The sequence below is a fragment of the Opisthocomus hoazin genome, chromosome 1 (assembly GCF_030867145.1).
Source record: "Opisthocomus hoazin isolate bOpiHoa1 chromosome 1, bOpiHoa1.hap1, whole genome shotgun sequence".
In the NCBI taxonomy this organism is placed as follows: domain Eukaryota; kingdom Metazoa; phylum Chordata; class Aves; order Opisthocomiformes; family Opisthocomidae; genus Opisthocomus; species Opisthocomus hoazin.
The window spans coordinates 3,261,887-3,289,298 of NC_134414.1; the positions used below are offsets into that span (position 1 = coordinate 3,261,887).

The 27,412-nt window shown below is 51.2% G+C and overlaps 1 protein-coding gene across 3 annotated transcripts in view; it reads left to right on the forward strand.

Moving 5' to 3' along the window:
* SLCO2B1 (solute carrier organic anion transporter family member 2B1) overlaps positions 1-27,412 on the forward strand; it is a 72,239-nt gene that overhangs the window by 22,965 nt on the left and 21,862 nt on the right. For all 3 annotated transcript variants that reach the window (XM_075414674.1, XM_009943301.2, XM_075414684.1), the window contains 6 exons: positions 4,685-4,822; positions 4,923-5,085; positions 6,500-6,727; positions 9,433-9,531; positions 12,069-12,199; positions 25,600-25,708. In XM_075414674.1, the coding sequence (XP_075270789.1) occupies positions 4,685-4,822; positions 4,923-5,085; positions 6,500-6,727; positions 9,433-9,531; positions 12,069-12,199; positions 25,600-25,708 (868 nt within the window). The remainder of the gene's footprint in view (positions 1-4,684; positions 4,823-4,922; positions 5,086-6,499; positions 6,728-9,432; positions 9,532-12,068; positions 12,200-25,599; positions 25,709-27,412) is intronic.

The following is a 27,412-nucleotide window of genomic DNA, read 5'->3' on the forward strand; positions in this document are numbered from 1 at the left end:
CTGGCAGATCCCACCGGTCCCAAGTCCAGGCATGGACTCCAGCCCCAAGTCCTTGGTAAAAGCAACTAGATGGCACAGAAAGATGGTGCAGAGGATCTGCCTGCCCTTGGCATGGGCTGTCTCCCAGACCTGGCTGAGAAAGGCGCAGGGTGGCATCCAGGTCTGCACGTGGTCAGCCCTGCACTGGAGATCATGGGAGGTCCCAGAGGAGCCCTGTGACAGACACACTGCTGGGGCTCGACCACCCACCACCATCATTTCCAGTTTGCAAAGGGGCAAACTGGAAATCCCACGCTAACTATTGCCTATTTCTCACTCATTTCTCACTCATTAAATTATTCCTCAGCCTCGAAGTGCACTGTGGTTAGGGTGGTTGCCCACAGCGATTCCCTGAGGAGTAAGAAGAAGACTTGGCCTTGCAGAACTTTAATGGCAAGACCTCCCACTGTGCTACCTTAGAAAAGTAAATCGCCATCTTGGAGAAACGGGAAGCACAGAAACACTGGCAGATCCTGCAAAGAGCTGAGTATTTTCTGTGACATTTTCCCAGAACTAGCCGACTTACAATCGCTGCAGAAATTGGAGAAAATATAGGTGATGGTCTTCACATTTGTTTCTTCCTTCTCAACCATTTCCACCTTGATTTTGACTTTCGAAATGTTCCCCTGCTTGCACTGGGGTATGGTTCTGACTTGTGTCTAAAGACCTTTGCGCAGCAACGAGTGCAGTTACCACCTTGGTATCCAGGTTTTTATAAATCTCTTGGTCTTTGCTCTTTCAACACACGCAGTGCAGAAACGTTAGATGTTGGCCTCTCTGATGTGTTTGGTTTAGTAGCTGTTTTAAAAAAGGCACACATTGGAGAGAAGAGGTTGAAATGTTTAATTAAAACCTGCTATCGATAGCTCGATCTTAGGAAGCTCTGCCGGGCAGCCCGTGGGGATTTCCTTCCCTTCGTTTCATCCTGCCGTTTGCGCTGTGGTCGGATGCCTTTGTGGCTCTTTCACCGCCCCTGCTCCCTCGGTGGGACACGGTGCATACCTGAGGGCTCTTGATGGGCTGTCATTAACCATCCCACCAGCTCCTGGCATTACCCAAGCCCCCTGTCCTCTACCTCCATTTTCCTGAAGCTGCTGCAGTCCCTTTGGGATGTCCTGCCAGCAGCGACATCCTCATGCCCTTGCATTGACCCAGGCTTCAGCTCCTCACCGTGTTCCCCAGGACCTGAAGTACTGCTTTTCCCTTCCAGAAAAGGGGAAGATAAACCTATAAAAACTTCATCCCCTGAAGTCCTGCCCACCAGGCTGTGGCATGGAGGGCATCCCCCAAACCTGAGCAGACTTGGGGTCACAGGTGGTGGTTGCTCTGTGGGCTGCAGAAAGTGCAGGATCCTTCTTCCAGTGCAGGGCTTTGGTCTGGATGACCAAAGCTACAAGCAACAGCTTGCCGGGAGAAAACCAAAACCCTGTTATGATGAGCATCGTGGTGTGGCTGCGTTCCTGGGTGCATCCCAAAGGCAGGACTGAGCCTGCACTGCACTTTCACCCCAGCACAGGCTCGGAGATCACGTCTGGGCATGCTGACACCAGTCCCTGGATCAGCTCCTCCAGGGATGGAGGGGGCTTTTTGCATACCAAGACCCCAAGCAGACCTCAACTTTACAGCTCGTTTGGCTATACATCTGAGTTATCACCTTCTCCATGACGTGGCCCTGGGCCAGCTACCACTTTCCCAAAAAAGGGGGAAGCTGAGAACCCGGGACCACTCCCAGCAAGCATTTTGAATGAAACCACCGTATTTTGAAGGCTCAGTGAGTTTGGTGGGATGGATGCAGGTTATTCTGTTCCCACAGGCCTCGGCATGAGAGAACGGCCCCCAGCCTGTTTCGTTTACAAGTAGAGTCTCAACCTTTGGGACTCCACCAAAACTAGGCTTGCAGCCATGCATTTGAATGGAGGAGACCTGAAAGCATGGCTCTTGGTGTCACACCCCTCTTCCAAGCCCATGTCAGGTTTGTGATGTGGACAGGATTCACAGCCTGTACTTTGAGAGGGTGGAAAGGGACGCACTAGGTTGGGAGGTTTGTTTCCTGGGAGCTATGAGCAGACATAATTTGATTTTAGTGTGTTACCTTCATTCTTAACAACACTGCTGTCTGCTGCTTCTCCCTCCTTTTGCTGGGAGTATGAAGAAGCGGGCTCTGCTGGCAGGGAAGGATTTAGATGAAAGCAGGCTTTGTCCATAGGGTTAGCCCTGCCGAGATCTCCTGGGACAGGAGGAGCGTGTGTTGGTGTGCGTGTCCAGATGACCTCTGACAACTTGGAGATGCTGTAGGCATTTATGCTCTGCGTCTCTTGAGCAGAACTGAGCATATGCTCGGCAGCAGTTGGTCCTCGGGGAAATCTCTCCCTCTGGTACGAGGGTCACGCTGGTGTCAGTAATGGTCTCTCCTTCCAGACACAAAGAGCATCATTCCAGGCCATACCAGTTAGAGAGCCAGATGTCGTGATCAGATATAGAAATGTAAACAAGTGATTTTTGCTGCAGGATGAAATGCAGCGTCGTGTTTTCAGCCAGAGGCATGTATCTCTCCAGCAGATCTAGAGTCCATGAGGCTGTTCCTTCTTTTCCTGGCAGATCACCAGCTGTGCTGTGAGCTGACAGCTAACAGCAAACAGCCCCTGGAGCGAGAACAACTGGGGTCCTGGCCCAGCACTGTCACCAACCCACTGCAAGTCCCTCTTTCCTGTGCTCCCGTCTGCCCAGACAGGGTAGAACAAAATACCAGGTTCCCAAGTCATTTTGACCTCCTGTGCTGAAGAAGATGTGGGGCAGCTGCTGAGCAGGGGGCTGATGTCAGCCAACGTGCCATGATGGTCCTGGGTTTGGGTACCCATTGAGCTGTGTGTTATGGATGCCTGGAAAAAACGAATCTGGCCTCAGCGTTTCCATCTGAACTCATGTATTCAGGAAATATTCCTGGGACATAGCCAGCATGCCTTGCAGGAAGGTAGGAGTTTTAGCAAAGCTGACTCTGGGAAAGCTTTCCTTCGGCTGGGTGACATTTTCCTGGTCCGAACACGGTGCACCCCTCAGTGGGGACGTGATCCTGGGAGCGGGAAGGTCCTGGATGCATCCTGCTTCATGTGATGGCAGCGCATCACTTTTGGTGGTGGTACCCACACCCCGGTGCTCCAGCCCTCAGGGAGCCAAGGGGGCTTGAACATCCTTTTTTTCCATTTTTGAGTTGTGAATAGTCCCTCTGCTGACAGAGCAGCCCAGTTTGGCAATGACACCACGTCAGCCGCTTATCAGAACAAGACATAGCAGAAATCCAGGCCAGGCTGAGCAGCTCCTGCCTGATTGGAGCTGGCTGTGAAACACACAGAGCTGGAGCAATCACAGAATCACAGAATCACAGAATCACAGAATAGTAGGGGTTGGAAGGGACCTCTGTGGGTCATCTAGTCCAACCCTCCTGCTGAAGCAGGGTCACCTACAGCAGGCTGTAGAGGACCTTGTCCAGGTGGGTCTTGAATATCTCCAGAGAAGGAGACTCCACAACCTCCCTGGGCAGCCTGGGCCAGTGCTAAAGGCCTTGCTCTTGCTAGTGACTGGGAAAACACCTGCCAAAAGCAGCGTCCCGTGGCTTTGGGGAGCATCCAAGGCCGAGGGCAGCAGCTCTGCGAGGACCCAGGGATATTCAGCCTGTCCTGCAGCTCGATGAGCAGTCCATCTCCTTTAGGGCATGCGTCCATTTGGGTTGGTTAGTTTGTTTTAACTCATTTGGGGACTAGAGGGATGCCTGTGGAGAGCCACGTGGCAAAAGAGAAGGAGGTGGCTTGGCAGCTCTTTTCCTTTGCCGAGAACTTTGCAGAGCTGTAAATGGAGAGGAGGTGGTCTCCATCCCTCCTGGAGCAGCTCATTTGGTGCTTGTGAAATGCTTCAGTGTGAGGAGCAGGAAGATGGATGCTGCTCTCAGCAGTGGTGGGGCAGCTCGAGCCATGTGTTCACCTGGGCAGCCGAGCACCAGTACGTCCCAAACTCTGAAGGGGATGAGGTTGGATGATTTTCTGGGAACTGATGGTCTTTGACAGGGTTTCCTTCTGGAATTGGAAAAGAACCATCACGTTTTCCCAAAGGAAGTATGTCCTTTACATCCAGCGCTTTGCAAGAAGGAAAGGAAAACCTGAAGTCTGATTTATTCTCCCTAACCTTCTCCTGACTTTCTCTACAGAAGCTGTTTGTTGCTGTGTTTGGAAGCGCTGGTTCCTGTCTCAGAAGAGCTCCTGCCAGCGCTGGGGATGGCTGCCTGCCTGCCTGAGGCTAGACGGGAGCGGGAAGGTTGTGCAACCTCCCACTTCTGCTGCTGGATCTCAGGGTCAAGGCCAGCACAAACTAGCCACATCCCAAGTGAAATGATCTCTTTATCCAAAGCCATTTTCAGCTGAAGAAACTACACACTCCTTACAAATACTAACCCTACTGTCTTTTTTGGCAGAGAGCTATTTAATGGCCCTGACCTAATTTCAGAAGACCACTGCTGGCGGGAGCAGGGGATAATATTTCCAAGCCTCATGGTCAAAGGTTCATGCTCAATAATTGAACCTTTGTGTAGAAGACGCCGTTTGTTATGTTGCAGCTCACAGTAATCATGCTGGATGCTCTCTTTTTGTGTTGGCAGTTCTTCGTTTTCTGCCATGGGCTCCTGCAGCTCTCCCAGCTCCTGGTTTCTGGCTATCTGAAGAGCTCCATCTCAACCATCGAGAGACGATATGGCCTCTCCAGCCAGACATCAGGGCTGCTCGCTTCCTTCAATGAGGTAAAACCCAGCTTGCTTCTCCTAGTCTACCTGATGAATGCTCTCCCCATGCTCCTGTCATTCCCTTTTGAGACCTCTTGGTCTGTGTGTCCTGCTGCAGGTTGGGAACACGTTGCTGATCGTCTTCATAAGTTACTTTGGGAGCCGAGTGCACAGACCTCGCTTCATCGGCTGCGGTGCCATCCTCGTCTCCTTGGCCGGGTTCCTCATGTCTCTCCCCCACTTCATAACTGGACCCTACGAATATGACCAGTCCGTTGCCAGTAGGTACTCTAGGAACTTATTTTATGCCTTTTGGGACAGAAAAAGGAAATGACCTTCCCTGGAGAGGTTGTGAGTTACAAGCTGCAGGTTTGTCCTCAAGGAATTTTATTTTTCTGAGAATGAAATAATCTCAGTCCTGAGGGGCAAGAGCTCATGATGGGAAGCAGAGCCAGGGGACAGCTGGAACCAAAAGAAAGGGCATGAAAACCATCAAAACGTGGGCTGTGCCTCAGATTCCCCTTGTCTTCTGCACATCCATGCATCAGACAAACATTGGGTACCCCAGCTATCGGGGCTCATCTTCCATGAGCTGAGCCGAATTGTCCTCATGCACATGAGCTGCTCCCTTATTTTCATAGTGTAGATAAGGTTTCATGACCTCTGTAACCTGAAGCCCTTTATGGGAAGGAAACAAGAGTTATGGGAAGGGTCTTGATTTGACCCAACATGGTGATGGTGGGGGGTAAATGCCCTAATTTCACTCCTAACTTCTCCTGTTTATGGGGTACCACCCTGTCTTCCCATGCCTAGCTGAGCTGTCTTTGAGGGAATGCTTTGAGGATTTAGACCCCACCAGAAAATCAACCTCTCATGAAAGAAACATGCAGGTGTAAATCAACCATGGAGGAGTAGGTGACGGTGGATTTGGGATTTTCTCCCTGAAAGAAGGTAAAGGGATGAGAAAAGAAAGAGGGGAGGAAACCAGCCTCTCATTACCTTCCCAAATCCTGCCGTGAAGCTCCAGAAAATCTTTTAGAAACCTCCAATAAACAGCTTTTCTCTTTTCTCTGGCTCATCAGAGAGAGCACAGCTGGTTCACGCAGCTGCAGCCACCAAAGGCTGAATAGGTGAATAATTCATGGCTGCAAACGGGGGTCAGGTGCTAACGACGGTTTGGAAGCAATTAGCCATGCGTTTCAGGAGTGCTGGTGGCAGGTGGCCCTGTGTCGAGCGCTCAGAGTTGCGTATGATTTGGGGCATAAGCGTGGAAATCCTGCTGTAAACACCACCACACCCTCCCCCAGTGTTTTAGGGAAGATAAGGGTGCTGGAATCAGCGCTTTCACTTAGGCAGCTCTGTAATCCGTTTCTGGGTAAAATGAGTTCTCGTTTCCTGAGTAGCTATTCACGAAATCTGCCATTTTGCTCACTTACCTTTATTGCAAGATCTGTCAAATGTCCTGGAAGTGATCTCAGCTCCACTTTTCCCGTGGAGGTGGCTTTTCATGGCGCGTGCATCCATCTCACTGCAAACATCTGCGCAGTAATCTTCGCATTTTCTTGGCATTTTCGCTTTTTGATTGATGTTCCCCACCTGACATCTGCAGAGCGCATATCTGTGTGCTTGCTGCTATCTTAGGGAAGCTCTTGCTCCTGACTGAGCCCTCCAGACCTTCTCCCCTTGTCGTCACAGGCATGTTCAGCAACACTACTGACCTGTGCCAGCCCGGGGTCCTGGAGTCCCAGGGGAACCTCAGCGATGCCGGCTGCACCCCCCACGCTGCCAGGGAGAACCACGAGGTTCTCCTCGTCATGTTCATCGCCCAGGCGCTGCTGGGCATCGGCGGTGTCCCCATCCAGCCCTTCGGGATCTCCTACATCGACGACTTCGCCAGTGAGAGGAACTCCCCCCTCTATTTGGGTAAGGCTGGGGCTGCTGTGGGAAGGTGGGAAACCAGGGTTAGCCCTTGATGTGCATTAATGAGAGCAGAGCTTGCTGTAGCCCTGCTGCTCTACCCAGTGCTAGGAAGGTTTCTGCAAAAATAGTTTATCTGCCTGAAGTTTGGGCAGACTGCAGACATACCAGGAGTGCTAGAAAACATGATTTAGGGGAAAATCTTGCATCAAGAAGAGTGTGGCCAGCAGGACAAGGGAGGTTCTCCTTCCCCTCTACACTGCCCTGGTGAGGCCTCATCTGGAGTACTGTGTCCAGTTCTGGGCTCCCCAGTTCAAGAAGGACGAAGAGCTACTGGAGAGAGTCCAGCAGAGGGCTACGAGGATGATGAGGGGACTGGAACATCTCCCCTACGAGGAGAGGTTGAGGGAACTGGGCTTGTTCAGCCTGAAGAAGAGAAGGCTGCGAGGGGACCTTATAAATGCCTACAAATATCTGAAGGGTGGGTGTCAGGAGGATGGGGCCAAGCTCTTTTCAGTGGTGCCCAGGGACAGGACAAGGGGCAATGGGCACAAACTGAGGCACAGGAAGTTCCGTCTGAACATGAGGAGGAACTTCTTCCCTCTGAGGGTGACGGAGCACTGGAACAGGCTGCCCAGGGAGGTTGTGGAGTCTCCTTCTCTGGAGATATTCAAGACCAGCCTGGACAAGGTCCTGTGCAGCCTGCTGTAGGTGACCCTGCTTCGGCAGGGGGTTGGACTAGATGACCCACAGAGGTCCCTTCCAACCCCTACTATTCTGTGATTCTGTGATTCTGTGAGATGCTGGGTTTTTTCACCTGAGAGTGACAAGCCAGAGGGAGACGCAATAACTGTGTCCTCCTCCAAAAAGGCTTCAACAAGGAGAAGAGGAATAGTCTGTGTTCACAAGAGGCAGCTGTGGGCCTAAGATGCAGCGATGAAGACTTTGTTTAGATACAAGGGATATTATAGGAAGCTGAAGCCCCATCTGCAGTGCTGTGTCCAGTTCTGGGCTCCCCAGTTCAAGAAAGACGAGGAGCTACTGGAAAGAGTCCAGTGGAGGGCTACAAGGATGCTGAGGGAACTGGAGCATCTCTCCTACGAGGAGAGGCTGAGGGAGCTGGGCTTGTTCAGCCTGGAGAAGAGAAGGCTGCGAGGGGACCTTAATAATGCCTCTAAATATCTGCAGGGTGGGGGTCAGGAGGACGGGGCCAGACTCTTTGCAGTGGTGCCCAGCGACAGGACAAGGGGCAACGGGCACAAACTGAAGTAGAGGAAGTTCCAGCTGAACCTGAGGAAGAACTTCTTCCCTCTGAGGGTGATGGAGCCCTGGCCCAGGCTGCCCAGAGGGGCTGTGGAGTCTCCTTCTCTGGAGATATTCCAACCCCAGCTGGACAAGGTCCTGTGCAGCCTGCTGTAGGTGACCCTGCTTTGGCAGGGGGTTGGACTAGATGACCCACAGAGGTCCCTTCCAACCCCTAACATTCTGTGATTCTGTGATTATGTGAAAAAGCAGGAACCATCTGGGATTTGGGCAAGTATCCTTCAGCAGAGGGGTGCTGGAGAAAAGCTTGGGCACACACCTGCAAGGGATGCCCCAGGGTAGTGGAATGGAGAAGATGGTCCTTGCAGGTCCTCCTAGCCCTTTTATCTGTGACAGTCTTTGAACTGAATGGGACCGCAAGGGTGGCTCAAAAGCAGGTCATTACCATCAAGAAACTGGAAGTACTGCATCAAGTTTTGCTCTGGTAGCTGCTCCAAAAACCTGAACCGTGTTTGAAAGGCTGACCTGAAAGACAGGAGTTGAATATTATGTGCATTTAGTTTTATTATCAGTAAGTCATGTGGAAGAGTTTGCTGATAAATTTTATTTCCTTTAGCTTGTAAAGGGGAGGCAATAAACTGTGGTATTGAAGAAAGTGATTAGTTCAGACTGCACAGTTCAAATATTGGCCTCGATGCCAGCGGTATCTTGAGCAATTTTGCATTTTCTGGATTTCTTATGCCAAGGGGCACATCTGATGCGCCTCACAAGTCTTACAAGGAGCGGCTGAGGGACAACTGGGGTTGTTCAGTCTGGAGAAGAGGAGGCTGAGGGGAGACCTTCTCGCTCTCTACAACTCCCTGACAGGAGGGTGCAGTGAGGGGGGGTTGGTCTCTTCTCCCAAGGAACCAGTGACAGGATGAGAGGCAATGGCCTGAAGTTATATCAGGGGAGGTTCAGATTGGATATCGGGAAAAATGTCTTTCCTGCAAGAGTGGTCAGGTCTTGGACCAGGCTGCCCAGGGCAGTGGGGGAGTCCTCATCCCTGGAGGGGTTCAAAAACTGTGTGGATGTGGCACCTGGGGACATGGTTGAGCAGGCCTGGTGGGGTTGGGTTGACGGTTGGACTTCATGATCTCAGAGGTCTTTTCCAGTCTTAATGGTTCTATGATCTTGTTCCTGGGTGTATTTCAGTCTTTCTAGGAGGCTGAAGAAAAGTGGCAGGAAGGATCTGAATTTTGCAAAATCTTTCCTGTGAAGGGAGCATGAAAAACATGGGGGTGTTATCCTTTGAAAAGTGTGAGATAAGAAAGCTGCCAGGGAAATAGCCTGTGCTGGGGTTAAATGCAGTGGACTGTGGTGCAGCCTGGTCCTGCCTCAAGGCACCTCCTGTCCCCACGGTCCCTTCACGCAGGGCTGAGCCCCTCTCTGCTCTCGCCCCTCTGCAGGGATCTTGTTCTCCATCACCGTCATCGGGCCGGGGGTGGCCTTCATGCTGGGCTCTGCCATGCTGCGTTTTTACGTCGACATTGACAAAGTCACCGGAGGTGAGTGAATGGCCGGCACCCTTCGCCCTGCATCCCATTGACTGAACGAGCAGCGGTCCAGCCCCTCTCTGGGCATCGGGATCCCCAAGGGATGAAGGTGCAACCTGCGGAGCTCCCTTTATCTGCTATCTCACCTGTTAAATCACTTCCATCCCCTGGGGATGCTCTGGGACCGGTCCCAGCAGCGCTGGGGTGGATGGCCCGAATAAGCGGGTCCTTCCCACCCGACTCGGTGTCACACACACATCTGCAGGGTTAAACCTGGCCCCGTGGCTTCTGGAATCCCATATTTTAATCATCCTTCAGACCTGGGGATCCCTCAGCCCTGGGCTGCTGCCAGGTCTGGTTAGAGGAGTGCCCAACCGCATTGTGCTTTTAGACCAGACCTGATTTTTACTCTTTTATGAATTTTCAGCCATATACTGGCAACAGCAGTGGGAGCATTTTGGTGCCAGACGGCACTGGGGAAGAGTGGGGATGTGGAGGATGAGCAAAACCCAGAAAGAAACATGAAAGTGAAAAAAGGAGGGGAGAAGTAAAAAAGGAGAAATGGAGAATGGGTACCAGGACCATGAGAGGTGAAGAAGCAAATGGAAGGGTGGGATGGGAGGAAGGTGAAAACAAGTAGAAGAGAAATGCTGTGTAGGGCAAAAGACGGGCATGAAAGGGATTTCCTTTAGAAGCTCTTCCTGAGCTGCATTATTAAAGCATTTGTAGTTGTCTCCTTTTTGGCTGCTCTTGAAAGCCAGCCTGGAAAGCAAGAGGCTCTTTCCTGGTTATGAACAGAACAGACACACGTTATACAGCTCAGCACATCCTCCCGTGAGGAAAAGGACGATGGACGGGCTCCTTTGGGTGGTGAGCAGGCAGCATCAGGGCTGGATGAGCATCAGGTATTGACAGTGCAGAGCCGTTAACATTGGCTCCTTCTCGGTGCCTCCAGCTCATTCCTGCTCACTGACTTCACCAGGCATTTTTTCAGCTGGACTTTATCGCTGTATACATTGATGATATTTGTAGCACGAGAGCACACTCTAGTCTTGACACTTCCACCTCCTATCAGATGACCTCCAAGCTCGTTGCTGGAGCTTGTCCATCCTCCTCAGTGGGTGAACCATGGCGAGATGTCTGGACTCTTGGCTTACCTGCCTCGAAGGACAAAGAAATTGAGTTAGGATCTGCTGTCTGCCTGCACACCCTGATGCTCGGTTCTTCTAAGCCATCTTCTGCAGATGGACATTGAATGAGGAACGTGTCTGAGCAGCCAGAACTGGAGAACACCCAGTTTCAGAGCTGTCTTCAGCCTAAAGCTGTCTTCAGGCCACTGGGGAAAGCTAACGAGCTCAGGCTGCTTATCGCTAAATCTAATTTAACCTCACATTTTCCTAGAAAAAAACCTTTGGTGTTTATTCAGGAAGGGGTTTAAAATTCCAGTTTGCTAAATGCTCCGTGCAGGGAGGAGATTATCAAATTTCTTTCACCTATCACTTGTTACTTCCGGAGATGGGAGATGAGATGTGGCAGTATCTGCCGTACCGAAATCCAGTGAACTGACACAGTTTTAATTGCACCCCCCACAGTGAGATCAGCTCCCTGGTGTTAAACCTGACCGCTAAGGAAGAGATTTCTGGGAGGACTCGTTTCCTGGGATTGCTTGTGGATCCTGTCTAAATCACAGATATCCCCATTTTCTGTAGAAATATTTCTTGATTCCAGCTCACCCTGTTGTGAGTTTACATTCTGGCTTCTGCATATTTTTTTTTTAATTATTTTTATTTTGTTATTTTTATTTTATTTACGCCAAGTACCCTCCCCACAGAAAATTTTATCTATGACAGAGTGTCCTGAGGATGGCAGAAGAGGAGGCTGGGCAAACTGAAGGAAGGTGGTCAGGAGAAAGGGATATAATCCTTATTAAAGCATATTTAAAGATTGGCTTCCATTAGTCGAGCTGCAAACCAGGCACTGGCTGATGGACCAGACCGGTGGGCAGAGCTCCAGGGTCTAAGTCCTGCCATGAACAGGGGGGTCCTTGTGTGGGCAGCCAGACTGTGAAAAACTAAACCAGTGCTCTTGCCTGCTGAAAGTTAGGTGGAGTTAACTCCATTTTAATCTTAGGAAAGGATTTTTCCTTCTGTATTGACAGACATGATGGCTTAATCCCTTTGTGTGAGTATTCCCAAGATTTTTCACAACATGGATATCCCTCCTCTGAAAAAGCTGTGATGAGGATGCTTTCATTTGCCTTTCCAGCTCCGGGACATCCCTGTCCAGGTTGTCTCCATCCAAAAGGCTGAGTGGGTTTTTAGACACCCTGGGGATAACAACGAATGAAATGTGATTTAACACCATGGGATGAGTCAGGTGCAAATGCGGCTCAGACCCCAGAACTGATGGTCACCAGGTTGGGAGCCACCACCACTTTGGAGCACGCTGATGTCTGGGATGACTGGGGCCACCCATCACCATCCCTTTGGTGCACTGGGGACCCTCTGCTCACCTTTGATTCAATGCCCAATTCTCTGTTTGTGTTGCAGATGAAGTCCAGCTTACCAACAAAGACCCGCGGTGGGTCGGTGCCTGGTGGCTTGGTTTCCTGGTCGCAGCCAGTCTCGTGGCCGTGTCTGCAGTGCCTTATTTCTTCTTCCCACGGGAAATGCCAAAAGAGGTAGGAGAGATGCTGCGGGTTGCCCTTTTGGCATTGCACACAAATATCTTGTGCATTTAATGTGTATTTATGTGCACATTTCTCCCTTGCAGCCAGCCTTGGCTGCTGTGTCCATGGGAAACACAACTGTGGAAGTGGTCGTGCAGTTTACAGCTGCATCCCAAAATCAGATGCGAGCTGTGGTTTGCTCTCATCTCCTGTGTCAGAGGCTCTGGTATGTTAAGCAGGTGCTTAGTGAAACCAAGTGTGGACCTTAATGGATGAGATCATTTCCTTCATGGGGCACTGAGGCAGCGCCTGTGTGTTGATTCCACTGCACAGGAACATACAGAATCATGAGATCATAAAATCACAGACATTTTGAGTTGGAAAGGACCTTATAAACCATTCAGTTCCAACCCCCTGCCATGGGCAGGGACATCTTCCACCAGACCAGGTTGCTCAGAGCCCCATCCAACATGGCCTTGAGCACTGCCAGGGAGGGGGCAGCCACAGCTTCTCTGGGCAACCTGGGCCAGGCCCTCACCACCCTCACAGGGAAGAATTTCTTCCTTATATCCAGTCTAAATCTCCCCTCTGTCAGTCTAAAGCCATCACCCCTTGCCCTGTCACCCCATGCCCTTGTCACAGTCCCTCTCCAGCTCTCTCACAGCCCCTCCAGGCACTAGCAGCTGCTCTAAGGTCTCCCCGCAGCCTTCTCTTCCCCAGGCTGAGCAGCCCCAGCTCTCCCAGCCTTTCCTCCCAGCAGAGGGGTTCCAGCCCTCGCATCATTGCTGGGGCCTCCTCTGGCCCCGCTCCCACAGCTCCAGCTCTGCCCTGTGCTGAGGGCTCCAGAGCTGGACGCAGGACTCCCGGGGCGTCTCAGCAGAGCGGGGCAGAGGGGCAGAATCCCCTCCCTCACCCTGTGCCCACGCTGCTGGGGATGCAGCCCAGAGCACGCTTGGCCTTCTGGGCTGCCAGCGCACATTGGTGGGTTCATGGCCAGCTTCTCATCCCCCAGCACCCCCAAGCCCTTCTCGGCAGGGCTGCTCTCCATCCCTTCAACCCCCACCCTGTGTTGATACTGGAGGTTGCCCCGACCCGGGTGCAGGACCTTGCACTTGGCCTTGTTGAACCTCATGAGGTTCGCATGGTCCCACCTCTCAAGCCTGTCCAGGTCCCTCAGGGTGACATCCCTTCCCTCCAGCATGTTGACTACACCACTCAGCTTGCTGTCATCAGCAGACTTGCTGAGGTTTCACTCAATCCATTGTCCATGTCATATAGCACTGGACAAGCTCCGTGTGGATTGAGATCCTTCTTACAGCCGCCCTCCTGGCTCACCTGGAAGTGGGCCTCCTTGCCTTCCCTAGGGAAGCAATGGTCTTCCTCCTTCTGATGGATCTCTTTTGGAGGCTGGTGGGAGATGGTGCATGGATGCCCCTTGTCTCTCTTCAGGAAGAACCTCATGTGCTCAATGAGGAAATCATCTCCAGTTCGTAGGAAATATGAATAATGCATCAGGACCCGTTCCTTAGAAGTGGGTTGCAACCTTGGGTGTGTTTGAAAGAAGACTTGAACGTGGTTTATCTCGTTCTCACTGCCAAAGCCCCTTTTCACCACTCGCTGTCCATAGGGCTCGGGGTTAGCCGCTGCTCCAGCATCCAGCTTCACCCACCTCCTCTTCTCACTGCCACCTCTTTGCTGGCCAAAAGGATTTTAGACACTTTGCAGCCAGTAAACACCCTGGCTCTGTGAAGTCCTCGGAGATAGCTCTGTGAAGTCCTGGGAGATAGCTGTCAGGGAAAAACCTTGACCAGCCTGAACCTGTTCTTGCAAGCCAAACCGATCCCTGTCTGCCTGCAGTTTGCTTGGGGGATGCTTGTCCCCGGCTCTTGCTGGAGCCCGCTGGTGGGACCGTACTTTGCTCTGTGTTTGCTACCAGGTTTTTTACTTCTCCGGAGCCCTCCTGAGTGCTTCAGTGCTCACGCCAAGATGTGAAACAGCTTGCAAGCTTCCGAAGGCTGCAGGTCCCGGCTTTCTGGCAACCGGCGTGTCGTGAGAAATAAATCAAAACAAATTGTTCTTTGAGAGGAGGCATCATGCTGTGGTTTTGAATGTTACTGAAGTTACTGGGACGCGCTTCGTAGGTGAAACTGGGCTCTTCTCGATGTCTCAGCTGTATTCTAGCCTCTGTAATTGTCTTTCACGAATATTTTACCTTGGGGCAGCGTTGAAACTTTCATGTCTAAACAAGTCCTTGCACTGTCTGGTGCAGAATAATTCTTCATTTCTCCTGCTGCTGCCTGAATTTCCGCAGAATGAGTGATTCTTAGGAAGAGTTGGGTTTCACCTGCTGGGGAAGGTGTGACCTGATGTAGCAGTCACACTTCTGGGGATATAATGATCTACTCCTGGGTTAAATAAGCTGTTAAGTTTGCAAAGGTGCTGCAGTCCTGTGAGGTAATGGGGTGGAAACTGCTCAGCACTTTGCAGGATGAGGGTGATACCGCATGCAACATGCCTGATTTATCTTGGTTCACTTTAAAGTCGTTATGGATGATCTATATCAGCAGGACCTGCTCGATAGGCAAGGGTGGCACACTACATCTTAGGGGAAAGGTTCTTTATTAGGGCTGATGGGAATATTAATTTCATAAATGGCTCTTCAGAGAGAATAATGTACTTCGAACTAAAACAACGGCACTTTCTTGCAAGTGCTGCGCTCTGCTCAGCCTGAGCAGTTTTGAAGAGTTTAAGGAAGGATAGGTTGGATATCGATTTATGAAAACAGCAGGAGGGTGTCACCTGCTCTGCTGGCTGATATCTGTAGGGAGTGCTTCCACATGGCTGAGCACCCGTTTGTCCCTTCGCAGCCCAGGTCTTCTTGAATTTCTCCCCATTTTACCATTTCCCCCGGGAAGCTTCTGGAAACTACTTACAGTGAAAAATAATAGTAGGGAAATAACCTAAGGGATGGCAAAATTCTGCTCCACTAGCAGGACGGGAGGCACCAGGGCCAGCCAAGCCGGCCTGTGCCCATCCCACGGGGCTATCAGAACCACCACTATCAGCAAAGGGCCCTGCTTAAAAGAAAACACCTTAATAAAAACTTTGCCAGATGCTGGTCTGGGTGAAACATCTGTCTGCTGTGAGAGCACGCGAAGCTTTGTAGGAAATCTGCGTTATCGCAGACGATTTTCTGTAGTTGTAGTAGAAAAAAAAATATAAATCACTTTCTCTTGCTTGCCCTTGGGGTAAATCAGTGTTTGGCTGAGGGTGTAAGCACTGCTGCTGTTCCATCGCGAAGGGCAGGTCCCTTTCCTCTCCAGTGAGCCGGAGGCGGCAGCATCTCTAAGGTCACTGAATTACTGCACCCGCCGCTGAGCTCGTTAGAGCCCTGGTTCCCCTCCAAAAGAGCATCAGCCGGGGATATATTGCAAAACCCTGTAGGAGGGATGGGTAGAGTTGGTAAGACATGCAATGCAGGAAGGAAATTTGTGTTTCCAGGCACAAAGCTCAGCGCTGGTAAACGGTTGACCCCAATTTTGCCTTCCTCTGCCCCAGCCGGAGCAGCCGCCCTTTCGCGGTGGATCCCCAGCGCCGCGGAGGCTCGTGCTGTGGCTTTAGGGTTGCTTCCAGGTTTCCTCTCACGGCACAGAGCAAGGCTGGTTTTCTTTCTTGTGCTTGGCTCTGGTTTGGGATGGAGCGGGGGAGAAGCAGCGTTGCAAAGAGGAATGGTGAGATCCCCGTGATAGCTCCCTGTCCGGGCTCAAATCCCTTCCTTCCCTGACACACTGCAGAGGGGAAGGAAAGGATGGGGTCAGCACGGGGTTTTACAGACCAGCAGATCAGTAAGAAGGGTCACCATGATAACCTTTGGGTCAACTCTGTCTAAATACGGCTGCAGTTTCAAAGACGGTTGGCATTTCTTTGGCTGCCTTTGGTTTCAGGGTTTCTGCCTGTCCAAAGCAGAAAAAAAAGCAGTCAGCAGCACCCAACCACAAGCTGCAAGCACTTGAAGGCATCAGCTGGACTTTTCCCCATGTTTGTAAAGCCCCAGCACAATATCTTACCCACAGCAAATACCTCCAGGCATGGCAGCTGTGGAAAAACATGGGAAAAGCACAGATCTGCTCTGTCCACAGAAGAAGCTGAGATGTTTCTGCACCACCAGCTGTGGGCTTCATTTCTGGAGGCCAAAAGGGAATTTCAGGTGCCTCGGGCCAAGCTATCGTTTTGCCACTTGCTGTCTGCAGGCCCCTGGGACCGCACATCTCTCACTAGATGATGAAGCTGCCTGGGAATAACGTGTCCACACCAAGCTGTGGATACGTTCCCCCGCTGCAGAATCCACCATGCAAGATCCCAGTAGCAAAGACTGGCCCATGGCTCAGTCCTTCTCACTGCCAAAAGCACTGTTTCTCTTCTCTGACTCTCATCCTACCTTCATTTGCCTTTCTTCCTCCTGCCTCGCTTTATACAACTCATCTGAGCCTGGGTGGTTTCTCCAGACCAAGGACTGTCCTCCTCGATGGGTATCATCCAGCAAACACTGAATAACAGCACAGCTCTCAGTCTATTTGGAGACTTCTTTGCCTCCTCCTGTCAGCCAGGACAGATCTAGATTATTTATTCTACAACCACATTTCAGCTTTTTATTTGATAGCTTCTTTCTTTGAAGTTCCTGGAATGACTTGTGCACTGAATGTTAACATTAGTGATAATGAGTGTTAGCTCTTTTGATCTTTTTTCATAAATCTATCACTCCAGACCCAGAATGTTTTTATTTCTCCGCTTTGAAACTTGTCAGTAAGTTTCTAGCACTGAAGTATCCTGAGTAATCCTATTTGAGGGACGATCACAGCAAAGCTATAAAGCTGTCACGATCTCAGGCAGGGGATGAGAAGCTGAGGCTGTGACTGGGAAAACTGTTTCCAGTCAAGACCATTTTTTATTCCCAATAATTCCAGTTTAACACTGCCTTCATGAGCCTGAACTATTTCTTGGAGTTGTGTCCTGGACTGTGGGGAACTGCAGCACTGGACCATTTTCCAGTTGCTGAGTAGCCAAAGTTTAGCTCGTGCTTTGCCATCTGTCCCTGGCGATGTTGTTGTATCCCAACCCAGGCAGTTGTGTCCTGCCTGCTAAAGGCTTTCTCCATGCTTTTGCTCGGGCACGGCGTCTGTCTGTCCCTCAGGCTTCCTGGCTGTTGCATTGCAGCTGGTAAAGCACCTCCCCAGTCCCTGCAGCTCCACGGGCCATGTGAAAAGGGTTTGAAAAGGGGAAACCTTTCACCTTAAACAACAGCAGGAGCGTTGCCCTTGCTCAGCATTTCTCGCGTGCAAGATCCGTCTTGTACACCCATTCAACTCCCAGTTCAGGTGTCAGTCTGTGACACTCCGAAGTCACGTAGAACCGAACATCTCCCCAAAAACCATACAAAGGGGGTGAGTGACACTTCCTCTTCACCCTGGCAAAGCCTACCCTATAATGTCAGCGCACATCGTCTGCAGACAGATGCCTCCTGAGAAAGCTCAGGTGGATTTTATGGGGAGCAGGTCTACGTGTCCTGGTCATGTCCAAGACCTGGTGGCTCCAGATCGCTGTCACGCGAAAACTGAGGCACAGGAAGTTCCATCTGAACATGAGGAAGAACTTCTTCACTCTGAGGGTGACGGAGCACTGGAACAGGCTGCCCAGGGAGGTTGTGGAGTCTCCTTCTCTGGAGATATTCAAGACCCGCCTGGACACGGTCCTGTGCAGCCTGCTCTGGGTGACCCTGCTTCGGCAGGAGGGTTGGACTAGATGACCCAAGAGGTCCCTTCCAACCCCTACTATTCTGTGATTCTGTGATTCTGTGATCCTCACTGGATATCAGTCCACCTCATCAGCGCTTTCCTCCTAAGCCTCACTGGCAGCAAGTTTCAAAAACTTATTTCCCTGCATGTTGCAAAACTTTGTCTAATCTCCAGTCTGTATTTTAGTCTTTAGTTGGCTCTTCTGTCCCTAATCCTGGTTAAATATATTTTCCTAACCATTGCTATATTGGCATGGTTGTAGAAAACCTTCCTTTTAGGGGGTGAGGGAGGCTATCTAGTCCTTCTCCATCCCAAAAGCCCTGCTCTTCATCCATCCCAGCCACAAACTGGTTTTCCCGGTGCTGTACCAGTCTGGGTTTGGTCTCTGGTGGTGGTGCAGCAGGGTCTGCGCTTCCCCAGCTCTCCTGGAAACACCATCCTCAGTGCTTCCCCACGTCACACTTGCTCCTGGAACAGCTGCACCATATGCTTATGCAGAGATAGACCTGGAGCTATTTCTCGTTCTCCTTCCCTTGTGTCCAACATTCCCAGCTCTGCAGCAGAAATTATTTTTAAACCCTAAGCGCATGGCTGCGCCCTTTGCACGAAGCTTGGTTCGGTTTCTGTTATTTCAGCCCTCTGGTTGCCTAGATTTTCCTACATGGTGCCTCAGCCCGCTCTGTATGGACAATTCCCACCTTCTCCTCTGCACATTAAATAGTACATGTCTTCTCGCTATGCCAAGGAGATTACAGAAAATATTAGCTGGGGTTTCAGCGCCAAACCACCAAGGAAGCCACCAGCACCTCCCAGCAGCTCAGCCCTCTGGGATGCTCTGCTCTCTTTCTCCCGTTCAGCCATGTTGTGTTTACTCTCCTAATTCTCGTATTCTCCAGTTTAGCTAATGGTTTCCCATTTGGTGCTGCATCTTCTGCTTTGCCCAGGTCTGTAGAGATTACACCTACTGCATTTGCTTTATTTATTTAATCACCAGTGTTGTTGAGGAGAGAGAACAGGCTGCTGCTGATCCATCAGCCCCTAACCCAAGGTCCCCATCCGTCTGGGGACATGTGGATGCCAACCAGCAGAGATGAGCAGGGTGATGCCTCTTTCGTGTTGGGTCCTTCTCCATCTCAAAGCTTCACGTGTGGCACTTCAACTGGGAGAAGTGCAAAAATGGGATGGAAAGAAATCACGCCTCTTCCTCTACGTTGCTAATGGGATGGTGGAAGGGGCATGGTCATCTCCCATGGGATGGGACGGAGAGAATGGGAGATGAAATCCTTTGCAGAACAAAGGAGGTGGATTTCTGGGTTTTTTTCACGATGGAGCTGGAAGGACGTGAAATGTGGGAGTGCTCAGGGTGTGCAGCAATGTGACAGCTCTGTGACAGCCTAGCAAAGTGCATCTGATGGGATTTTCTGGTGGGATGGTGGGGAACATGTCCCCAGTCATCTGTGCAATATCTCCAGATTTTACTTTCAATTGCCCTGCTGGATGGCTGGAGCAGATGCTTGAGGAAAGAGGGGAACGCCAAGCTGGACATGCAGCTTTGTCTTGGAGGAGATATACATGGCAGAGCAGAGGGTGAAGAAGTCACCTTCCATTTCCCAGGGCAAACCCTGTCTGTCTGGGCAGTGCTTCAAACCATGGAGCGGGGAAAGCTGGCAACTTTAGGACCACAACCTGCAGACTGGATCGACATTTTTCATCCCAAAAAGCACCTGGTGCACAGTGGCAGGAGGGGGCTACAAGCAAGAAGAAACCTTGATGACACGTGTTTGTGTCCTGGCAACATTTGTCCATCTCAAATGTTTGGGCATTGTCGTTGCTGCTGGAGGTGGAATTGCTTGGCAAGGTCCAGCAACGTCTGTCCCTCCAGTCCCAAAGGAGAAGGTCTATGATGAGGAGACGCTCTTGTAAAATGTGTCTGGGACCCCTCCTGTCCTGCCCTGAAGGTGCCCCGTGGATGCTGGTGCTGCTCATGGGATTGCACCAGCGTGCCCGAGCCTGCAAAGAGCCTCCTGCCCTGTGTTGGGGTTGTTGGGGACTTCCCAACCCACAGAATCACAGAATAGTAGGGGTTGGAAGGGACCTCTTGGGTCATCTAGTCCAACCCTCCTGCCGAAGCAGGGTCAGCTACAGCAAGCTGCACAGGACCTTGTCCAGGCGGGGCTTGAATATCTCCAGAGAAGGAGACTCCACAACCTCCCTGGGCAGCCTGTTCCAGTGCTCCGTCACCCTCAGAGTGAAGAAGTTCTTCCTCATGTTCAGACGGAACTTCCTGTGCCTCAGTTTGTGCCCATTGCCCCTTGTCCTGTCACTGGGCACCACTGAAAAGAGCTTGGCCCCATAACCCGTGGAGGATATTTGTAGCGTGCAAACAGCTGACAGCTCTGGTCACGGATGTCCCCAGGGGTCCCAGAGGTCATCCCAGGTCCAGCGTGGTGGGACGGCGCTGGGGCAGCGACTCGACCCTTCTGTGCAGGCAGAGACATTGTGAAACGGCGCTGAGGAAGCGAAAAATAACTTCGCCGCTTTCCGTCTCGGGACGGAACGCCTGCACTTACACAAATCGTCCCACGTTTATTCAGCAGTGACCCGGTGCGCTTCCAGTGCACGCGAATCACAGAATCACAGAATCACAGAATAGTAGGGGTTGGAAGGGACCTCTGTGGGTCATCTAGTCCAACCCCCCTGCCGAAGCAGGGTCACCTACAGCAGGCTGCACAGGACCTTGTCCAGGCGGGTCTTGAATATCTCAAGAGAAGGAGACTCCACAACCCCTCTGGGCAGCCTGTTCCAGTGCTCCGTCACCCTCAGAGGGAAGAATTTCCTCCTCATGTTCAGACGGAACTTCCTGTGCCTCAGTTTGTGCCCATTGCCCCTTGTCCTGTCACTGGGCACCACTGAAAAGAGCTTGGCCCCATCCTCCTGACACCCACCCTGCAGATATTTGTAGGCATTTATAAGGTCCCCTCGCAGTCTTCTCTTCTTCAGGCTGAACAAGCCCAGTTCCCTCAACCTCTCCTCGTAGTGGAGATGCTCCAGTCCCCTCACCATCCTTGTAGCCCTCCGCTGGACTCTCTCCAGTAGCTCCTCATCCTTCTTGAAAAGCTGAAGTGAAAACAACCGACAGGGAACTCTCTTAAACACCTGCTCCAATTTGGGTTATCAGTTAACGGGGAAAGGTTAAAGAACGGGGACGGGGAAATCTAAGTCTTTGTCTGCAATCCTTTGCTCCTGCGATGCTCTGAAGCTGCCTCATTAAATCTCCTACAGCCTCAGCAAAGGCAGTCTAGAAATACAGGGCACTATCTGGGGAGCAACTGGGGGCCAAGCGGCAGGGCAGGGTGGTGCCACTGGCGTGTTACGGGAATGGGCTGGTCTCTGGATTTTCCCCAGGGAGCTTTAAAGGCGGGTGCAAACGTTAGCTAAAAACAATCATCCCGTTTTGCACGAGCAAGGTGCCTGTCGGCCGGTTATTTTACCACTCTGGGAAATGGGGTCCCACACTTGCTGGAAGAGGCATAATGAAGTGTTTACGGGGAACTTGACCCTGTCAGGAGGGAAATAATTCTTTTTCAAGCTATGAGGTTTTACATTTTGCTTGTTTAGTATGAAAATGGCTCCTCTGACCTTATTTTTCACTAAGCCACAAGCGCCAGGTTGTGCACAGCCAGAGGAAAACTCTGCAGAAGCCTCAAATTAAGCGAGGAAAACCTCTTTGTCGCAGAGCAGGTCGTTTATCCCTTTTTCCAGTGGCATATTTGAATAAAACCAGACTGCAGGACTTCTGGCTGCCCTTCTCGCAGGTGTAATAGCAGGAAGGTGAAAACAGGAGCCCGGCTCGTGGGCAAGCTGCCTTCATTTGCCTTTCCTGCAAAGCAAGTCCAGATCTCAGCCCTGCTCAGTCATACCCGATTTATTCATCTCTGTTCAGGGAAAGGGGGGTTTTCCCCAGGTCAAATTCAGGTTGGGGTTGCTTTTTCTAAAGGAAAGTGTGGGGGAACTTCATCCTCCTTCCTCAAAAGCCTGTCTGCCTCCTTCCCCTGAGGCTAGAAGTGATGGCGATAGATCACATCCTGTTGCAAAAACTTGAGATGCAACGAGAGCCCCTTCACTGGTGGATATCTGGAGAAGAGGAGGCTGAGGGGAGACCTTCTCGCTCTCTAAACTACCTGACAGGAGGGTGTAGTGAGGGGGGCTTGGTGTCTTCTCCCCCAGCGACAGGACAAGAGGCAATGGCCTCAGGTTGCATCACTGGGAGGTTCAGATTGGATATCAGGAAAAATTTCTTTCCTGAAAGAGTGGTCAGGCCTTGTCCCAGGCTGCCCAGGGCAGTGGTGGAGTCCCCATCCCTGGAGGGATTCAGTAACCATGTGGATGTGGCCCTTGGGGACATGGTTGAGCAGGCATGGTGGTGTTGGGTGGATGGTTGGACTTGATGGTCTCAGAGGTCTTTCCCAACCTTAATGATTCTGTGATTCTATGTGCACCAGGAAACTGAGTCCTCTAGGGAATCATCCTGAAAAAAATCCAAGAATTTTGCAAGACATTTCCCACATTTGTTTATTTTTCCTTGGCATGATGCTGCGGCAGACGGCCGGGGGATCGCTGAGCAACCAGCCCCTGTGATTGCACCTACCGACTCCGCTTTGCCAAATCGTCCGCTCTGCGTAATCTGCTAAAATCCCCTGCGGCAGGAGCACAGCGTCGTTGGCAGGGCTTGAACATCGATGGTAGAGCCAGCACCATTCACCTCCCTGCAGGAGGAGGCAGGATTAGTGCCGGTCCCTCCGCAGCTTTCTTCCCCGGCGTGCGAATGTGCCTGCTTCATCCCAGAGGAATGAATTTCCCGATCCTTTCAGGCAGCAAAAAAAAATATATCGTGGGGCCAAGCTGACATGGGGAGAGGAGTTTTCCTCCTCCTCTAGGGCTTTGCTCCATGTGCAAACAGCAGCTGCTCCTTGTGTGGATGCTGAGACAGCAGATGTGCACAGAAATCTCCCGCTTGCAAGGGTCACGCTCACACAGAGGCATCCCAGACTGGGAATTCTGGGGGGATTTGGGACTATTTTGGTTTTTTTTTTTTCAGATGTGTAGACAGTGCCCAGCAGACTGTTAGGTCTCTGAAGTACAGACAGCTGGAAGCTGAGAAAGCCGCAGTCAGTAACAGCTTGAACATAATTTTGGAAAGCAATGACGTTTCAGAGCAGAGAGAAGAGACCTGGTAACCTAATTGAAAAGTGCAAGGAAGCTGGATTTTATCTTTGCATTTGAAAAACGTATTAAACCCCAAGCTCTACCAATAAAAAACATGAAAAGAGCTTTATTGGTTTTGCCTTGTAGAGGCACTTCAGAAAGGGAATGTGGCATTCACAGCATGGGACATTTTGACCTCTCTGATGTCTAATAATCAGTCTTGGTTTCAAAGGAAAAGAGATCATTTTAGCCAAAGAGCTGTCCAGTTCCTTCTGTGAATTATGAAGATCTGATTTCTGTTGAATGAACTCATTTGTCTGACTCATTTAAATTCGTGTCAAGAGTTGTAAACGCAGCGTTGCTGAGCTGATGTGGGATGTCAGAGACGGGGCCGCTGGCTCTGCCCTTCTGGCTAAAAATATGCTGCAGTTTTCCGTGAAAACCACGCTCCCGCTGAACACTTTCTGCTATTACATATGCGTAGTAGCACATCTAATCGAATTAATGCCCTCCATCCAGCCGTTCTGCTAAAAGCCTGCAGAACAGGGGAAGGGATGCACATCCAAGAAACCCTCCCCTCCCTTGGCCTCCCGCTTGCTGACGGGATGTTGGACACTTGCCTCGGACGTGCAGTCGTCTCCTAAAGAGGCTGGGATGGACCTTAGATGATCCAAGCCCTCCACCTTCCATCTCCTGCTGGCACCTCTTTGCTTGTGAGCGGTGGCAGCATGACACCCGGGTTAGTGTCCTGCAGAGCTGCAAAACCAGCTGAGGCTGAATTAAGCAGAGCTGCCTGGACCTGTCTGATGTCCAGCTGCAAAGTGTTGTTCCTCTGAACAGAGAAGGAAAACTCGGGGAGCGGTGAGGTGAGGTGAGGCTGAGGTGAGGCCACACCTTGAATACTGTGTTCACTTCAAGAAAGACATTGAGGTGCTGCAGCGTGTCCAAAAAAGGGCAATGAAGCTGGTGAAGGGTCGAGAGCACAAGTCTTCTGAGAAGCAGTGGAGGGAACTGGGGTTGTTCAGCCTGGAGAAAAAGAGGCTCAGGGGAGACCTTATTGCTCTCTACAAACACCTGAAAGGAGGTTGTAGTGAGGTGGGTGCTGGTGTCTTCTCCCAAGTAACAAGCAATAGGACAAAAGGAAATGGTCTCAAGTTGCATCAGGGGAGGTTTAGATTGGATATTGGGAAAAATTTGTTCACCAAAAGGGCAGTCAAGCATTGGAACAGGCTACAGAGGGAAGAGGTGGAGTCACCATCCCTGGAGGCATTTAAAAGACATGTAGATGTGGCACTTAGGGACATGGTTTAGTGGTGGACTGGGCAGTGCTAGGTTAACAGTTGGACTCAATGATGTTAGTCTTTCCCAACCTAAACAATTCTATGATTCTATGATTCTATCTGTCCCCTTCCATGGACTGGGGTGGGAGATGATGTCCCTTCCGTACTGCTGCTGTCCAGTCGGAAAGAAGTGGCTAAAGAAAATTAAAAGCATTAAAGAGAGCAGGAGTTGCTAGCATTCAGCTGAGATTTCCAGGAGCAGAAGAAGAGTGGAAAGCGGCTGGGAGAGGGGAGGGGTCTGTAGCTGTTCCCCATGACCCCCGATACGTCCTTACTCAGGGTGGCTCTGGGTCAGCCCCTCTCCGCTTAGGAGGTGAAAAATATTTTGCCTCCAACACAAACCCCCTCCTTGCCTGGATATTTTCAGGGAGTCATAGAATGTTCTGTGTTGGAAGGGACCTTTAGAGGTCATCTAGCCCAACCTTTTCCTCCTACAATGCTGCCTGCTCTCCTTGCAGCTTGTTACGCTACACGCGGGGAAATGCTCATCCTCCATCCAAAAATCAGTGTCCAAACCTGCTTTGGGCGGAGGTCTAGCTGCATCCTTCCTTGGGTTCTTGTGCCTGCTTCCCCCTCACACTGGGCCAAAATGGACCCTCTGGGGAAGAAAAGCATCTCCCTAAGGGTATCCATCTTTCCCAGTGCAAAGTTGTACACCTCCCACATTTCCATATTTATGTGAGCTGAGCACATGGTGTGCTGTACCTGGGTAATGGTCCAGCTCAACATTTATGAAGTGTGATTATGAAGAAATTATGAAGAACATTGCTGTTGGGGAAAGTGGGGGAAGTGGGCTCTTACCCCTACAACACAGACATATGCATGGATGCTCTCAGTGCCCCCAGAAACTCGACGATGCAGGCATGGATCAGCAGCCATGGGTGGAAGGATACCTGCCCGGCAGCGGTGCACATCACACGCTGGACACGGGTGGTGCTGGCCAAACCCAGAAACATTGCAGAATCCATCTGCAAGAAGCATGGGCTACTGTCCGTCATGATTTGGGAGAGAAAAAGTGAGTTCAGTAGAAACTTTGGCATGGTCGGTGCAGTGACAGCATCTCGTCTGTCCCCAGGTGGTGAGTGGGAAGGAGAGAGACAGCAAGAAGAGCAAGGACATGCTCAGCCAGCTCAGGTTGAGATCTGAACACGTGCAAAACCTCTCGCTAACGAAGTTCATCAAACGTAAGTGTGTGCATCCCCCGCCTCCCACTTGGACGGAGTTTCTCCTCTTGCACAAACACGCGTCCTGGCAATGAGCAAAGGGTTGCAATGCTGGTAAGAAGGGATGTTCCTCCCTGTGCTCAGCCTACCACCTAGATAAGCCCTCAAGATGCAACTTAGGCGTACTGTTGGGTTTAATTAGATCTGCAGATCTCTTCCTGGCCTGCTCACAGCAGATGTTTGCCATCACGTCCTGATCAGAGCATCTGGGGTTGGTAGCTCTGAACGTCGCGTGGCTTTATGGCTCGTCTGGGCAGTGGGAAATGGAGGCCGAAACCTCACTGGAGCCCAAAGCCAGGCAGGAAAGAGGGATGGAAGCTGTGAGCCCAGAGCAGAGCCATGGGAAGAGAAAGAGGCCCCCAGTTAGAGGGGTTTTGCAGTGTGGGTGCATCCAGCTGCTCTTCCTCAGCTTCCAGGTGATAGCAGGAATCAGACCCCCAGCAGCACTGGCAGCTCTTCAATGGCACAATGGGCACAAACTGAAACAAATGGGCACAAACTGAAGCACAGGAAGTTCCGTCTGAACATGAGGAGGAACTTCTTCCCTCTGAGGGTGACGGAGCACTGGAACAGGCTGCCCAGGGAGGTTGTGGAGTCTCCTTCTCTGGAGATGTTCAAGACCCACCTGGACAAGGTCCGCTACAGCCTACTGTAGGTGACCCTGCTTCAGCAGGAGGGTTGGATTAGATGACCCACAGAGGTCCCTTCCAACCCCTACCATTCTGTGATTCTGTGATCCCCAGAAGCCTCCTCAGATCCCCTCTTTCAAGGCTGGTGACAATACCAGAGCCAGACGGCCTTCTCTGTCCCACGGAGGATGGCCGGTGCTGCCTGGAGCCAGAGTCTAAGCAGTTAAAATCAGATGCATGTTTGCACAGGGTGGTCTTAATCCGGTGCAATTAGCTTGTTTAGAAAGGAGTAGGCTCTTTGTGCTGAGGGGAATCAGCTGGGCTTTGGTCTGTGGAGGTTATCGCTCAGGATCGCTTTTTTTGAAGGAAATACTCTGCGCTTTGGCAATTACTTAAGGATAGTGACCCTCTGAAGTCAACCTGTGTCAGCTTCCTCCATATTTCCTGAATATTATGCCTTTAATTTATTGGAAATTCTCTGGTTTATGAAGGTCAGTGCAGGGCCGGCGCAGCCAGACGAGCGTAGGCAGTTTTTTATTCTGCTGGCTGCACCGTTGGCTCGCTAGCCTAATCACAGAATCACAGAATCACAGAATAGTAGGGGTTGGAAGGGACCTCTGTGGGTCATCTAGTCCAACCCCCCCGCCGAAGTAGGGTCACCTACAGCAGGCTGCACAGGACCTTGTCCAGGCGGGTCTTGAATATCTCCAGAGAAGGAGACTCCACAACCTCCCTGGGCAGCCTGTTCCAGTGCTCCGTCACCCTCAGAGAGAAGAAGTTCCTCCTCATGTTCAGACGGAACTTCCTGTGCCTCAGTTTGTGCCCATTACCCCTTGTCCTGTCACTGGGCACCATTGAAAAGAGCTTGGCCCCATCCTCCTGACACCCACCCTTCAGATATTTGTAGGCATTTATAAGGTCCCCTCGCAGCCTTCTCTTCTTCAGGCTGAACAAGCCCAGTTCCCTCAACCTCTTCTCGTAGTGGAGATGTTCCAGTCCCCTCACCATCCTGTGAGGGGATAATGTGAAATTAGAG